General features: G+C 42.6%; 1 protein-coding gene across 1 annotated transcript; it reads left to right on the top strand.

The window, feature by feature from the left end:
- The first annotated feature begins 5,183 nt into the window (after positions 1 to 5,183).
- LOC123728750 (GTPase IMAP family member 7-like) lies at positions 5,184 to 10,435 on the top strand. The gene is made up of 2 exons (XM_045701441.2): positions 5,184 to 5,554; positions 8,322 to 10,435. Exons 1-2 carry the CDS (start codon positions 5,506 to 5,508, stop codon positions 9,326 to 9,328), a joined length of 1,056 nt encoding a protein of 351 aa, XP_045557397.2. The 5' UTR covers positions 5,184 to 5,505; the 3' UTR covers positions 9,329 to 10,435.
- The last annotated feature ends 7,274 nt before the right edge of the window (positions 10,436 to 17,709 follow it).

Raw genomic sequence — 17,709 nt, 5'->3', positions numbered from 1 at the left:
TGGATATTTCTGTGTACATTACAACACGCAATTATCGAAAGCATAAGAGAGAGAGCTGAATATTTAAGTCTGCATATTTCAAGAAATGGCATATGAGAGTGCGGTAAGATACCCAATGGGGTCGACCATACTTTTCTCGTCAAAGATTTTTTTTTAAAAGTCAACTTAAACTGGAAATCAAATTATCCTCCATCACTACAGCAGTGAATGAATGAAATGTATTATTTAAATATTGAAAAGGTGTGGACTACGGAGAAAAATGGAGAAACTGCTATTTGAGGCCATATGGCATAGAGTGCTACTGTACAAGAACTGAACAATTCCAGGGGATGAAGGATGAGGGGGGGTTGAGACATACGTGATGTGTATGGTTGAGGTGGGAACATGTGGGTCAGACCAGGTGTGATGTCATTGACGTTTGTTGAAATGTGTGTGTCTGTTTAGTGTCTTTTGGTTGGATGGCACCGAAGAACATGGCTGACGTTTTACATTCTCCCAACCACTTGTGCTATTTAAAACATTTTTTTTGGGTGCTTTGTGTAACTTCTTTTGTAACTTATTGTGTACATAATGTTATGACCCGAAAATAACTTCTGGACATCAGAAAAGCGATTACTCACCGCGGACTGGAAGAAACGTTTTCCTTTAACGAGTCCGACGAGAAGGATATCCTGCTTTCACTGGAACAGGCCCAGAGCCACGCCTTTTGCGTGAAGAAAAGACGCCTGAAAAGTGGACGCAGTCAGATCTCAACAAGTACATAGGGTGCAGGGGTATTCAACTCTTACCCTACGAGGTCCGGAGCCTGCTGGTTTTCTGTTCTACCTGATAATTCATTGAAGACACCTGGTCAAAATCAGTCCCTGATTAGAGAGGAACCCTTTGATATTTCCACATTTTGTTATGTCACAGCCTTATTCTAAAATTGATTAAATAGTTTTTTCCCTTAATCTACACACAATACCTCATAATGACAAAGCAAAAACAGGTTATACATTTTTGAAAATTAATAAAAACTAAAAAACCGTATTCAAGCCCTTTACTCAGTACTTTGTTGAAGCACGTTTGGCAGCGATTACAGCCTTGTGCCTTCTTGGGTATGAAGCTACAAGCTTGGCACAACTCTATTTGAGGAGTTTCTCCCATCCTTCTCTGCAGATCCTCTCAAGCTCTGTCAGGCTATTTTTAGGTCTCTCCAGACATGTTCGATCGGGTTCAAGTCCGGTCTCTGGCTGGGCTACTCAAAGACATTCAGAGACTTGTCCCGAAGCCACTCCTGCATTGTCTTAGCTGTGTGCTTATGGTCTTTGTCCTGTTGGAAGGTGAACCTTAACCCCAGTCATCAAGGATCTCTCTGTACTTTGCTCCGTTCATTTTTCCCTCAATCCTGACTAGTCTCCCAGTCCATGCCACTGAAAAACATCCCCACTGCTTGATGCTGCCACCAACATGCTTCACCGTAGGGATGGTGCCAGGTTCCCTCCAGACGTGACACTTGGCATTCAGGCCAAAGAGTTCAATCTTGGTTTCATCAGAACAGAGAATCTTGTTTCTCATGGTCTAAGAGTCCTTTAAGTGCCTTTTGGCAAACTGCAAGCGGGCTGTCATATGCCTTTTACTGAGGAGTGGCTTGCGTCTGGCCACGCCACCATAAAGGCCTGATTGGTGGAGTGCTGCACAGATGGTTATCTTTCTGGAAGTTTCTACCATCTCCACAGAGTAACTCTGGAGCTCTGTCAGAGTGACCATCAGGGTCTTGGTTATAGTAGAGCAGTGGTTCCCAAACGTTTTATAGTCCCGTACCCCTTCAAACATTCAACCTCCAGCTACGTACCCCCTCTAGCACCAGGGTCAGTGCACTCTCAAATGTAGTTTTTTTGCCATCATTGTAAGCCTGCCACACACACACTATACAATACATTTATTAACATAAGAATGAGTATGAGTTTTTGTCACAACCCGGCTCGTGGGAAGTGACAAAGAGCTCTTATAGGACCAGGGCACAAATAGTAATATAATAATAATCATTAATGTTGCTCTTTATTTAGCCATCTTACATATAAAACCTTGTTTGTTCATCAAAAATTGTGAATAACTCACAACAGGTTAATGAGAAGGTTGTGCGTGAAAGGATGCACATAACTGTGCAATGTTGGTTTGTATTGGAGAGAGTCTCAGTCTTAAATAAGTTCCCACACACAGTCTGTGCCTGTATTTAGTTTTCATGCTAGTGAGGGCTGAGAAACCCTCTCACATAGGTACGTGGTTGCAAAGGGCATCAGTGTCTTAACAGCACAATTTACCAAGGCAAGAAACTCTGAGCGCAGCCCTATCCAGAAATCTGGCAGTGGCTTCTGATTAAATTCAATTTTCACACAACTGCTTGTTGCAATTTCGAAGAGGTTCTCTTGTTCAGATATCGGTAAGTGGACTGGAGACAGGGCATGAAAGGCATGTGGCTCAGTTGGTAAAGCATGGTGTGTGCAACGCCAGGGTTGTGGATTCGATTCCCACGAGGGGCCAGTACAAAAAAAAAATGCATGAAATGAAATGTATGTATTCACTACTGTAAGTCGCTCTGGATAAGAGCGTCTGCTAAATGACTAAAATGTAAAATGGATAACAAATCCAGTTACTTGGGTCATCTGTTTTGGGAAAGTAATTGTGCACCCAGCTCACTCAGGTGCTTCGCTGTATCACATTTGACATTGTCTGTAAGCTTGAGTTCATTTGCACACAAAAAATCATACAATGATGGAAAGACCTGTGTGTTGTCCTTGTTAATGCAGACAGAGAAGAGCTCCAACTTCTTAATCATAGCCTTAATTTTGTCCCGCACATTGAATATAGTTGCGGAGTATCCCTGTAATCCTAGATTCAGATCATTCAGGCGAGAAAAAACATCACCCAGATAGGCCAGTCGTGTGAGAAACTCGTCATCATGCAAGCAGTTAGACAAGTGAAAATTATGGTCAGTAAAGAAAACTTTAAGCTCGTCTCTCAATTTTTTAAAAACGTATCAATTCTTTGCCCCTTGATAACCAGCGCACTTTTGTATGTTGTAAAAGCGTTACATGGTTACTGCCCATATCATTGCACAGTGCAGAAAATACACGAGAGTTCAGGGGCCTTGCTTTAACAAAGTTAACCATTTTCACTGTAGTGTCCAAAACATTTTATTTTTATTTTTTATTTCACCTTTATTTAACCAGGTAGGCAAGTTGAGAACAAGTTCTCATTTACAATTGCGACCTGGCCAAGATAAGGGAAAGCAGTTCGACAACATACAACAACACAGAGTTACACATGGAGTAAAACAACATACAATCAATGATACAGTAGAAAAATAAGACTATATACAAATGTGAGCAAATGAGGTGAGATAAGGGAGGTAAAGGCAAGAAAAAGGCCATGGTGGCAGAGAAAATACAGTATAGCAAGTAAAACACTGGAATGGTAGATTTGTTATTTGAAGAAAGTTCAAAGTTAAAAATATAAATAATATGGTGCAAAGGAGCAAAATAAATAAAATAAATAAATACAGTAGGGAAGAGGTAGTAGTTTGGGCTAAATTATAGATGGGCTATGTACAGGTGCAGTGATCTTTGAGCTGCTCTGACAGCTGGTGCTTAAAGCTAGTGAGGGAGATAAGTGTTTCGAGTTTCAGAGATTTTTGTAGTTCGTTCCAGTCATTGGCAGCAGAGAACTGGAAGGAGAGACGACCAAAAGAGGAGTTGGCTTTAGGGGTGACCAGAGAGATATACCTGCTGGAGCGCGTGCTACAGGTGGGTGCTGCTATGGTGACCAGTGAGCGGAGATAAGGGGGGACTTTACCTAGCAGGGTCTTGTAGATGACCTGGAGCCAATGGGTTTGGCGGCGATTATGAAGATTATTATAAAAATGTGAATCACATTTTTATTTGGCGTACCCCCGACGGCATTCCCCAGTTTGGGAATACCAGTTCTTGATGATTGAGGTAGTCTCAGTAGTACATTTCCCTACCCTGGAAGTCATTCTGAATGCAAGTTGCGGGTGATTATACAAATCCTCTTGTTGGATATGCTAACTCTGCCTTGATTCCAACAGGAATTACACATCACTACTGTATGTAGCATAATGACTTGCAGGCCTGATGTGGCCTGTAAACGAGGGCATTCCTAACAGCACTGTGTACTAGGTCCTCAAAGAAAGGCCTTATGATATAATGTATTGTTATAAACAATACAATTTTAAAGGCTACTAAGGCTGATGGAACCGTAAGGAAGAACCTTTAAAATGGTAAAATGGTTATTGGTTCTATTGTTTTATGCGCTGCAAGTCCCATATATAAACATATACCCATGTGGGTGATTGAAAGATGAACTGAGGTCCACACTCCAGATGGTGGTGGTAGTGTTTGCCAACTGACATAAAGTCCTCCTCCTCCTCCTCCGTGGTGGAAAAAGTAGCCAATTGTCATACTTGAGTAAAAGTAAAGAAACGCTAATAGAAAATTACTCAAGTAAAAGTGAAAGTCACCCAGTAAAATACTACTTAAGTAAAAGTCTAAAAGTATTTGGTTTTAAATATACTTTAGTATCAAAAGTAAATTTAATTGAGAAAATGTACTTAAGTATCAAAAGTGAAAGTACAAATCATTTCAAATTCCTGATACTAAGCAAACCAGACAAGACCATTCTTGTTTTTTTTCATTTACGGATAGCCAGGGGCACACTCCAACACTCAGACATCATTTACAAACAAAACATGTGTGTTTATTGAGTCCACCAGATCAGAGGCAGTAGATGACCAGGGATGTTCTCTTTATAAGTGCATGATTTGAAACATTTTCCTGTCATGCTAAGCATTCAAAATGTGTGGAGTAAAAAGTAAATTATTTTATTTAGGAATGTAGTGAAGTAAAAGTAAAAGTTGTCAAAAATAAAAATAGTAAAGTAAAGTACAGATACCAAAAAAACGACTTACTTAATACACCACTGCAACTACTACCACTGTGAAGGAAGATTTAAGCTTAATGACAACTATGTTAGACAGCTGTACTGTGTGCTTTAAAGTTATTATCCAAGTTGAACTAGAACTGGACAAAATCTGGATTTGAGGAAGGGGAGTATGAAACGTGACAATCCCACGTGTTGTAAATTGCAGAGAGGGGGGAAGGGGGGTATCACTTGGATACCTCTCATATAATAGACACGCTTGCCTAGAAAACTTAATAGAGAGGAGAGGGCTGATCTGAACCAGATGTTCCTTGCCTATATAAACTAAAATGTATTTATGTCTGAGAGAGTCCAATGCTGACTGCATCTAGAAAAGGTCTCCCATGCGCTGGTCACTACTGAATAAACCCTTGTTGAATTCTTAACAGTTTTTTCGACTACAAGAGCTGATTTTTCTACAACACTACTACTATTGAAGGAGGAGAGATTACTAGACACTAATTAGGTGTCCTCTTTTATCTGTGGATTAATTGTTGGAGTAGAGAACACAATTTTGTATAACTCAAAATGGGTAATATTTTTACAAAGAACCAGAAAGAAAGAAAGTGCACTTCAGGTAAAATAACAACCCAATGTTTATATCCCAGGACAAATTAGCGATCAACAGTAAGCTAGCTAGCTAAATGTCTATGAATGTTTAATGTGTTTCAACTTGTCCCCAAATTAATATAGTTGATTGTCACAATTGTAGATCCATGTGTGCGGGAGGTTTAGGGGAATTAGTGAGTCAGAAATGCATGGGTCGGACTCAAACCCATGTCAACTCTGATAGCCTCTTTACATCCATCCTGTGGCTTTAACATCTGGAACACAGGCCCCTCTATTCCCTCTAATGCTGTTTTTCTCTGAAGCACAGGGCACCAAATAAAATACAGCAACTGATCTGTAGTACCATGGCTAATTGTATCAAAACAATCGTTAAAAACTAGCCAACTTCATCAGATTACAGTATTTCTGTATCTTTAAATATCCAAGGCCTATCCAAAATAATAATCCAACACTTACAATCAAATACTTCTATTTGTAAAACAATTATCTACACACGGAAATTTAGGAACAGTAATTCATATTTGTGCAACGTGCAGTTTTATGAAGGGAAGGGAAGTGAAAGCAAAGCTGTTTTACAGACTAGCAACTGTTTTTGTATTCATGAGGGAGGAAATGAGAAGTTATGTGATTACGGGGAACTACAGAGAGGACAAACTAAACCAAGAAAACAAAAAGGGGCACAAGGAAGTGATGCATCCATTTTCTTAAAGGTCTCAGTTCAGCTCAAACCAACTCCATTAGCCATGTGCTCTCATCAAATGAAGCCGTTACATGCGCAGACAAAACCTGGGTGTCACGGCTTTCTTCGTCGGAGGACGATATAGCGAAATCGTCGTCCGAAAAGGTGGACCAATATGCAGCAGAGTTGGTGTTCATTTTCTTAATTTATTCACAAACGTTGAACACGAAAAAACAAGAAACAATAAGCACGACAAATGCCAGTTTTGCATGCTAACAAAAACACGCAATGCAAAAACAATCTCCCACAAATACAAGACAAACACACCCAACTAATATAGGACTTCCAATCAAAGGCAACACCAAACAGCTGCCTTCAATTGGAAGTCCACCCCAATTAACTCAACATAGAAACACACTCACTAGACTACACATAGAAATACATAAACATAGACCATAACCCAAAACCCGGAAATAATAAATCAAACGCCCTCCTAACTAACACACCACCCCGAACCACATAAAACAAATACCCTCTGCCACGTCCTGACCAAACTACAATAACAATTAACCCTTATACTGGCCAGGACGTGACACTGGGATCCAACATGAATGTAAACCTTGAAATGTTTACTCTATTAACAATCAATTCAATTGGTTAATTTTCAGTACTTCATGAATGTAGATTTAAAAACAATATTCCAGACAATATCTGATTTAATTTCAACAATACATGCAGAAGGCTATTTAATCTCAACAGCTATAAGGGTCATTCCATGTCAAATGGGCACCAATAATGAATTTTAAAAGCCTGTTATGTTAAACGAAATGCCCTTTAATATAGTACACATGGAGAATTCAATAAATCGGACTTGTATTATGACTAAAGACTTGTTGCTAAACAACTTTAACGCAATTGCTAACTAGTGTTAACTAGTGTAATAGCTAGCGTTGCTAGCTGTTCCTGTAGACTTTCAGTCATTGCATTAGTTAGCATTGGCTCGTGAAACTTCCTCTTAACTTTCTTCACACTGGATGCAGATACACAAAAAGGGTATCCATGAGTTCATCTGACTCTGGGGAAGTAGATCAAATAATTTGATGACGCCAGAAACCCACATTAAAGTTTGATCCTGAGATTAAAACACTTATATTTAGCCTGCTACAAATGAGAAGTGTACAGGAGGAGCCTCACCATAGGGATACTCCATAGAGAATCTAGGAAGATCCATTTAGTTAACAAAGTGGGACATTTTCTCTGAACTTGAACTTTAGATACAATATAACAAAGGCAGAGAAGTTGCTTAGATGACGCATGGTGTCTCCAGCGGTCCTCGTCTCCCTCATGGGTCAGGTACTGGCAGCCCATCCTCTGCTCAAACTCCCTCAGGTCACACCACAACTGGAAGTCCTGGGGTGTTAAGGTCATGGTTATGGTTAAGGATAGGGTTATGGTTAAGAGTTATGAGAAGGGTTTGGTTAGGGTTAGAGGTGGGTTAGGTTTGGGTCATTCTTTTGGATCAAACAAATAGTCACATTTACTCATACAGAAAAACACTAGTCAACAAGCATTGAGAGTATCTTCTTATTCATTGCTTGTAGTTCTTTTAGCAATTGTGTCATAGTTTTGATGATTTATATAGTTATTTAATTATCTTAAGCACACATTTTCATTAAAGGGGCTAGCAGCAGTTAATGCATACATTATGACTTAAGTTAATGACATGTACACATTGATTCTTGAAGTATATATATATTATGCCTCATGAGCTTAATTCACCTGTCATACCACATCAGAACCCAAAATATATAGCTATGCTTGTTTTACTTTTACAAATACTGTTTAGCCTCAAAACATTGTTAGAACTAATTTTGGTCAGATAGTAGCTCTGTCTATGAATTTCAAAGTGGTTACGGACTCCCACTTTAATGTATTATTTACTATACAATTATTTACAAGAAATTAGTTACCAATTAATTCATGACTCAGGGATCATTTAGAGATCTTTGTGATTATACATGTATATTACTATAAATTATATGTACAGTATCATTAAAAGTAATTCAAGTCATAATGATGCCCCTCCTCCCTATAGAGTCAAACCCAATGAGGATCGTGCTGCTGGGGAAAACAGGATGGGGCAAAAGCAGTGCAGGAAACACCATCTTTGGAGGAGGGACAGAGTTCAAGATAAACAGTTCAGCCAAGTCCGAGATGTACAAGTGTGAAGCAAAGACCAAGGACATCAATGGAAGAAAACTCACTGTAGTAGACACACCTGGATTTTTTGACACAAACATCCCTGAAGAGGATCTGAAACCTGAACTAGTGAAATGTATTGTAGAGTGTGCTCCGGGGCCACATGCCTTTCTCATTGTGCTTAGAGTGGACCGCTACGGATGTCATGAGGAACAAGTCATTGAAGAAATTGCTAAATGTTTTTCATCAGAGGCCTTCAAATATTCCACAGTTCTCTTCACTCACGGTGACCAGCTTGAAGGAAAAACTTTTCAGGATTTTGTGAAAACGAATGATAAACTGAGTGAGCTTGTGGAGAAATGTGGTGGCCGCTGTCACGTCATTGACAACAAATACTGGAACACCAATCAGCAGAGTCAGTACAGGAACAACCAGTACCAAGTAACAGAGTTACTCAACACCATAGAGGAGATGGTGAGCGAGAACGGAGGAGAATGCTACACCAACGAGTTGCTCCAAGAGGCAGAGAGATTAATACAAGCAGAGATAGAGAGTCTTAGGAAGGAGTCAATGGGAAAGATGTCAGAGGAAGCGATCAATAAACAGGCCACTGAAAATGTGTGGAAGAAACTCCTGATCAAATTAACAGGGATAGCAACAGGTACAATAGTGGGAGCTCTCCTTGGGGTTGCAGGGGCAGAAGCATTCGTTCAATCAGTACTTGGTAAGATACCCACGATAACTGAACTTGGGGCAGGAGGACTAAACACAGCAATAACAGTAAGCATAGCTGGAGCAATTGTAGCTGGAGGGGCAATAGGAGGGAAGATGATAGGAGCTGCTGCAGCAGAGAATGCAGAGACACCAGGAGAGGCAGCAAAGAAAGCAGCTGAGGCAGTCTGAGGTGGGTAAGTATATCTTGGAGCAGGGTCAAGGTATTGTGGACAGTGTAAGAAGTGTGTCAGAGGGGTTGCCTACAGCAAAGTGAGTTTGAGTGAAGAAAAGAAGTAGCAGGAGCACTCTAGGTATTCAGAAAACACAGGTGAAATGAGTGAATGAGTGTTAACAACCTGTGTTTCAATAGTTTATTAAACACAACAGCCACTACTCCACACACACACGAGTCAGTACTCTATACACACGAGTCAATACTCTACATTTACATTTTAGTCATTTAGCAGACGCTTTTATCCAGAGCGACTTACAGTAGTGAATACATACATTTCATGCATCTCTTTTTGTATACTGGCCCCCCATGGGAATCGGACCCACAACCCTGGCGTTGCACACACCGTGCTGGCGTTGCAAACACCACGCTCTACCAACTGAGCCACAGGGAAGCTCTATAGACACACACATACACACACACACCGGTACTCTACACACAACCACACACGTCAGTACTCTACACACACACACACACACACGTCAGTACTCTACACACACACACACACACACACACGTCAGTACTCTACACACACACACACGAGTCAGTACTCTACACACAGAAGAAAAACTCTTCAAACTAATAAACATTTCAGACAAATCAAACCTTAACATGTCATTGTTTTAACATAATTACAGTAGAAAATGTTTGATTGCTAATTTCAACAGACTAAAATAAGCATTATTTCCTTTCAATGTAGATGATGAGTAAAATGAAAAAAAGCACACAGTATATGTAACATGTCATTATAACACTGTATGAGTAACAAGACTTAGAAGTGGCTGATAAAACCGTATTTCCCAAGGCATAGATTTGATATCAGGGTTTCCCTTTTTACAGCCTAATAGCTTATAGTTCATGGAAATTTAGTCAGTGATGTCACCTAAATTGTATAAATATTGACTTTATTTACAAACAAATCTTGATGACTTTTATATGATTACTATGATACATTTTGTATTTACTCTTTTAAATGATTGCAGAAGGATTGTGTCCTGGCATGTATTCCACTCTGTTGATTGAATTGCTTGCAAAAAAAAATAAAAAAAGCTACTTGTTCACAATCTGATGGATATTTCTGTGTACATTACAACACGCAATTATCGAAAGCATAAGAGAGAGAGCTGAATATTTAAGTCTGCATATTTCAAGAAATGGCATATGAGAGTGCGGTAAGATACCCAATGGGGTCGACCATACTTTTCTCGTCAAAGATTTTTTTTTAAAAGTCAACTTAAACTGGAAATCAAATTATCCTCCATCACTACAGCAGTGAATGAATGAAATGTATTATTTAAATATTGAAAAGGTGTGGACTACGGAGAAAAATGGAGAAACTGCTATTTGAGGCCATATGGCATAGAGTGCTACTGTACAAGAACTGAACAATTCCAGGGGATGAAGGATGAGGGGGGGTTGAGACATACGTGATGTGTATGGTTGAGGTGGGAACATGTGGGTCAGACCAGGTGTGATGTCATTGACGTTTGTTGAAATGTGTGTGTCTGTTTAGTGTCTTTTGGTTGGATGGCACCGAAGAACATGGCTGACGTTTTACATTCTCCCAACCACTTGTGCTATTTAAAACATTTTTTTTGGGTGCTTTGTGTAACTTCTTTTGTAACTTATTGTGTACATAATGTTATGACCCGAAAATAACTTCTGGACATCAGAAAAGCGATTACTCACCGCGGACTGGAAGAAACGTTTTCCTTTAACGAGTCCGACGAGAAGGATATCCTGCTTTCACTGGAACAGGCCCAGAGCCACGCCTTTTGCGTGAAGAAAAGACGCCTGAAAAGTGGACGCAGTCAGATCTCAACAAGTACATAGGGTGCAGGGGTATTCAACTCTTACCCTACGAGGTCCGGAGCCTGCTGGTTTTCTGTTCTACCTGATAATTCATTGAAGACACCTGGTCAAAATCAGTCCCTGATTAGAGAGGAACCTTGAAAAAATGCAGTGTAACTGACTTCGAAATCCAGAGTTGAGATTGATGGATGTAGGGTTTAGGGGTCAATTTGGGATTAGTCCCTTATGTGTGAAAACCTATGTGTTATGCTCCTCACCCACCATCAACGTAGCCTAGTGATCAGTCTGGTTCCACCAGTCCACCACCAACATGTCTCCTAGTGAGGCCTTGTTCCTTTTCACTCTCAGAGGTTTCTGTAAGCTCCACCCACTGACTGTTGAGCTGTCATTCAACCAATCACATTAATTCTGCCCTGGAGGCAGACCTGCTAATTAGAACAATATTGAGTAAGGAAAACTGAACTGAGCTATTTAGAAGTCTGGAGTTCTGGTTGCCTTGTCTATCATGACTATCGGGTGCCACCTACTGTCATCATTGATATATAGTGATATCTACTGTCATCATTGATATATAGTGATTTGTCTTCATTGATATACAGTGCATTCATAAAGTATTCAGACCCCTTGACTTTTTCTACATTTTGTAATGTACTCGAAATTGAGCTTGTGTTCTTGGGGACCTTCAATGCTGCAGAAATGTTTTGGTACCCTTACCCAGATCTGTGCCTCGACACAATCCTGTCTCGGAGCTCTACGGAAAGTTCCTTCGACCTCATGGTTTTTAATCTGACATGCACTGTCTACTGTGGGACCTTATACATACAGGTGTGTACCTTTCCAAATCATGTCCAAGTATTTCTGTTTTTATTAGATGTGCAAACAATTCTGAAAACCTGTTTTCACTTTGTCATTATGGGGTATGGTGTGTAGATTTATGAGGGGGAAAGAAACAATTGAATCCATTTTAGAATAAGGCTGTAATGTAACAGAATGTGGAAAAAGTCAAGAATATTTTCAGAATGCACTGTATATTAATATAGTTTTACTATATTGTAATGTAATAATGTAGCAACATAGTAATATAGTAACGTAGTAAAATATACTGAAGAAAATATAAATGCAACATGCATGTCATAATCTTCTCCTTCATCTGAAGATATCTCAAAGTCAGAGTCAGACCAAAATGCAAGCGGGATGTGGATACTCATCTTTTAATGTAAAGAATAAAGAATACACGAAAATAACAATACACACGAACGACTTCCGACAGGCCAACAGGCTATACATACAAAAAGACTAGCAGTGTTAGCACAACCACCCACAAACCCAAGTGACAAACATACTCCTAATTATATGACTCCCAATCAGGAACAACGATCACCAGCTGTCCCTGATCGGGAGCCACACAGACCCACATAGAAAGACAACACCCAGAACACACATACACAGACATACTCTGCCACATCCTGACCAAAACTACACAACAACACCCTCTGCTGGTCAGGACGTGACAGTACCCCCCCCCCCCCCCCCTAAAGGTGCACACCCCGAATGCACCTAAAAAAAGAAACCACAAAATCCCCCAAAACCACAACAAAAACAAATACCCCCTAAACAATAAGGGAGGGTGGCTGCCGTCAACGATGGCACTGTGCTACACCCTCCCTCCCCAACCCACCTATCCTGGAGGTGGCTTTGGTTCCGGGTCTCCTGCCCTCCAGGTTGTAGACAGACTCATTGGGGTCCGGGTTGTAGACAGACTCAATCCGTTGTGGATCGTGGGCAGGTTCCTTCATTTCCTCGCTGTAGGCAGACTCATTCAATACACAGTTAGTCACATTCAGTTCTGAGTCGTAGGTAGACTCCTTCGGTTCCGGGTCACAGACAGACTCACCCGGTTCTGGGTCGCAGGCAGACTCCCTTCGGTTCCGGGTCGCAGGCAGACTCCCTTCGGTTCCGGGTCGCAGGCAGACTCCCTTCGGTTCCGGGTCGCAGGCAGACTCCCTTCGGTTCCGGGTCGCAGGCAGACTCCCTTCGGTTCCGGGTCGCAGGCAGACTCCCTTCGGTTCCGGGTCGCAGGCAGACTCCCTTCGGTTCCGGGTCGCAGGCAGCCCCCGGCCGGGCGCAGACGCTCCCTTCGGTTCCGGGTCGCAGGCAGACTCCCTTCGGTTCCGGACTGCACACTGGTGGTGGATACTCCGGACTGCACACTGGTGCCGGATACTCCGGACTGCACACTGGTGCCGGATACTCCGGACTGCACACTGGTGCCGGATACTCCGGACTGCACACTGGTGCCGGATACTCTGGACTGCACACTGGTGCCGGGCTCTTGAGGCTGGGCCGACGCACTGGAAGCCTGGTGCGTGGGGCTGGTAGAGGTGGTACCAGGCTGAAGACACGCACCCTAGGGCTAGTGCGAGGATCGGGAACAGGCTGAATAGGACTAGGCCAACTCATGGGAAGCTTGGTCCGGGTTGCTGGTACTGGTCGTGCCAGACTGGAGGAACTCACCTCCGGGATAGCATGAGAGGCGGGAACCGGAAAGCCTGGGCCATGGAGGCGCACAGGTGGCCGTGACCGCACCGCCTGCACAACCCGTCCTGGCTGGATGGAACTAACAGCCCTGTACGAGCAGGGTGCTGGTACAGGCGAACTGGGCTATGCAGGGGCCTGATGGTTGCCGTGCGTAGAGCGGGAGTAGGGTAGCCTGGTCCTAGGAGGCGTACCGGCGACCAGACGCGCTGCACAGGCATCCTCCTACCAGGCTGGATGCCCACTCTAGCACGGCATCTGCGAGGGGCTGGAATGGCGCACACCGGACTGTGCGTGCGTATGGGCGAGATAGTGCGCACTTCAGCAAAACACGGCGCCCTCCACCTCATACGCTCCTCCATATACTCACGGGTAGCTGGCTTATGGCTCTTCTTAGGCCTAGCCAAACTACCCGTATGCCCCCCAATTTTTTTTATTGGGGGTGCCTCTCCGGCTTCCTCGCCAGCGCGTTCCTGGCCTCATATCGCCGCCTCTCTGCCTTAGCTTCTTCCAACTCCTCCTGTGGGCAACGGTATTCCCCAGCCTGGTGCCAAGGTCCAGCCCCATCCAGAATCTCTTCCCAAGTCCATTCTTCACCATAGTCCATATAATCAGTGTTCCTCTTCTCCTTCTTCCGCTGCTTGGTCTTGTTGTGGTGGGTGGTTCTGTCATAATCTTCTCCTTCATCTGAAGATATCTCGAAGTCAGAGTCAGACCAAAATGCAAGCGGGATGTGGATACTCATCTTTTAATGTAAAGAATAAAGAATACACGAAAAAACAATAAACACAAACGACTTCCGACATGCCAACAGGCTATACATACAAAAAGACTAGCAGTGTTACCACAACCACCCACAAACACAAGTGACAAACATACTCCTAATTATATGACTCCCAATCAGGAACAACGATCACCAGCTGTCCCTGATTGGGAGCCACACAGACCCACATAGAAAAACAACACCCAGAACACACATACACAGACATACTCTGCCACGTCCTGACCAAAACTACACAACAACACCCTCTGCTGGTCAGGACGTGACAATGCAACAATTTAAACTATTTTACTGAGTTAGAGTTCATATAAGGAAATCAGTCAATTTAAATAAATAAATTAGGCCCTAATCTATGGAATTCATATGACTGGGCAGGGTCGCAGCCATGGGTGGACCTGGGAGGTTATAGGTCCACCCACTTGGGATCCAGGCCCAGCCAATCAGAATGAGTTTTTCCCCACAAAAGGGCTTTAATACAGATAGAAATACTCCTCAGTTTCATCAGTTGTCTTGGTGGCTGGTCTCAGACGATGAAGAAGCCTGATGTGGAAGGCCTGGGTAGGAGTGGTTACATGTGATCTTCTCTAAAATGAAGTTGGAGGTGGCTTATGGTAGAGAAATTAACATACAATTCTCTGGCAAGAGCACTGGTGGACTTTCCTGCAGTCAGCATGCCAATTGCATGCTACCTCAAAACGTGAGCCATCTGTGGCATTGTGTTGTGTGACAAAACTACACATTTTAGAGTGGTCTTTTATTGTCCCCAGCACAAGGTACACCTGTGTAATGATCATGCTGTTTAATCAGCTTCTTGATATGTCTCATCTGTCAGGTGGATGGATTTTCTTGGCAAAGAAAAAATGCTCACTAACAGGGATGTAAACAAATGTGTGCACAACATTTAAGAGAAATAAGCTTTTTCTGCATATGGAACACTTCTGGGATCTTTTATTTCAGCTTATGACACATGGGACCAACACTTTACATGTTGTGTTTATATTGTCGTTCAGTATAATAATGTAGTAATGTGGTATTATAGTTTTCCCTTTCCGAATGTGCCATGGTTACAACCGCTCGCTGGACATGTGGGTGGTGGTGGGTGTGGTCCTGTATGTCAGCCTGAGTGGAACGTTCTCTCTCAACGAAGGCGAGGACATCGGACAGCAGATCACCAACGCTGCCTTCATGTACCCCCATCTGCCCTGGTCTAACATCTCACTAGAGGGTAAGTCTGTACCCTGCCTGCCCTGGTCTAACATCTCATTAAAGGGTAAGTCTGTAACCATCCTGACCTGGTCTAACATCTCATTAGAGGGTAAGTCTGTAACCATCCTGACCTGGTCTAACATCTCATTAGAGGGTAAGTCTGTACCCCTCCTGCCCTGGTCTAACGTCTCATTAGAGGGTAAGTCTGTATCCCGCCTGACCAACATCTCACTAGAGAGAGAGCAAAGTTTCCCCCTAGTGTTTTGTCGAAGGCGGGGGGAGCAAAGGCCAATGAATCAGCATTCAGGGCTGACAAAAACAACAATTTATTTCCATAGCCCTGAGCTACTGATACCTTCAAACAAAAGTCCTTGCAGCCAAGATTATACTAAATCGTTTCAAGTAGATGTTTGCGGTGCTAATTCCAAACAGAGTCAATGAAAAAATATATCCACAGGAAAAAGCACACACAGGATGTCAAAGTTAAAACCCTGGTCTAACATTATATCTGTCAGGGGGTAGGATCAACCTGCTCTAAGTGTCAGTGAGACGTAGGTTCAGTGTGGGGAAGGCCCTGGGACACCCCTGGCTACAGGTAAGAGACCTCATGGGCTGCCAGTACCTGACCCATGAGGGAGACACCATGCCCAGGAGAGAGGCCTCCTCCCCTCTCACTTCCCCTGGACCTCAAGGCACGACGATAGCCTGTGACTCTAGGCCCAAACGTTCAAAGCTTAAATGTTGGACAAAATGGCTACTGTATTTGTATTTGTATTTATTATGAATCCCCATTAGCTGCTGCCAAGGCAGCAACTACTCTTCCCGGGGTCCAGAAAAAGTAAGGCAGTTCATTTTAAAAACATTACAGGACATTCACAGACCGTGTGCCCTCAGGCCCCTACTCCACCACTACCACATATATACAGTACAAAATCCATGTGTACGTGTGTGTATAGTGCGTATGATGTCGTGTGTGTGTGTGTGTGTGTGTGTGTGTGTGTGTGTGTGTGTGTGTGTGTGTGTGTGTGTGTGTGTGTGTGTGTGTGTGTGTGTGTGTGTGTGTATGAATGTGTCTGTGCTTATGTTTGTGTTGCTTCACAGTCCCATAAGGTTCCATAAGGTGTTTTTGAATCTGTTTTTTAAATCTAATTTTACTGCTTGCATGAGTTACTTGATGTGGAATAGAGTTCCATGTAGTCATGGCTCCATTTAGTACTGTGCGCCTCCCATAGTCTGTTCTGGATTTGGGGACTGTGAAGAGACCTCTTGTGGCATGTCTTGTGGTGTATGCATGGGTGTCCGAGCTGTGCGCCAGTAGTTCAAACAGACAGCTCGGTGCATTCAACATGTCAATACCTCTCATAAATACAAGCAGTGATGAAGTCAATCTCTCCTCCACTTTGAGGCAGGAGAGATTGACATGCATATTATTAACATTAGCTCTCTGTGTACATCCAAGGGCCAGCTGTGCTGCCCTGTTCTGAACTAATTGCAATTTTTGTGGCACCTGACCACATGACTGAACAGTAGTCCAGGTGCGACAAAACTTGGGCCTGTAGGACCTGCCTTGTTGACAGTGCTGTCAGGAAGGTAGAGCAGCGCCTTTGACCATGACAGTTTACAATCCAGGGTAACTCCAAGCAGTTTAGTCACCTCAACTTGCTCAATTTCCACATTATATTTTACAAGATTTAGTTGAGGTTTAGGGTTTAGTGAATTATTTGTCTCAAATACCATGCTTTTAGTTTTAGAAATATTTAGGACTTACTTATTCCTTGACACCCATTCTGAAACTAACTGCAGCTCTTTGTTAAGTGTTGCAGTCATTTCAGTCGCTGTAGTAGCTGACATGTATAGTGTTGAGTCAGTCGCATACATAGATACTCTGGCTTTCCTCAAAGCCAGTGGCAAAACATTAGTAAAGATTGAAAAAGTAAAGGGCCTAGACAGCTGCCTTGGGGAATTCCTGATTCTACCTGGATTATGTTGGAGAGGCTTCCATTA

The sequence above is a fragment of the Salmo salar genome, chromosome 18, assembly GCF_965601325.2.
Source record: "Salmo salar chromosome 18, fSalSal1, whole genome shotgun sequence".
Lineage (NCBI taxonomy): Eukaryota > Metazoa > Chordata > Actinopteri > Salmoniformes > Salmonidae > Salmo > Salmo salar.
This window is presented reverse-complemented; position numbering and strand designations above follow the sequence as displayed.

Bases quoted from the DNA above. Each gene is read 5' to 3' on its own strand.
- LOC123728750 (XM_045701441.2), top strand. From the start codon at position 5,506: ATGGGTAATATTTTTACAAAGAACCAGAAAGAAAGAAAGTGCACTTCA. The intron at 5,555-8,321 runs GTAAAATAACAA...TCCTCCCTATAG, and splicing joins AGAAAGAAAGTGCACTTCAG to AGTCAAACCCAATGAGGATC.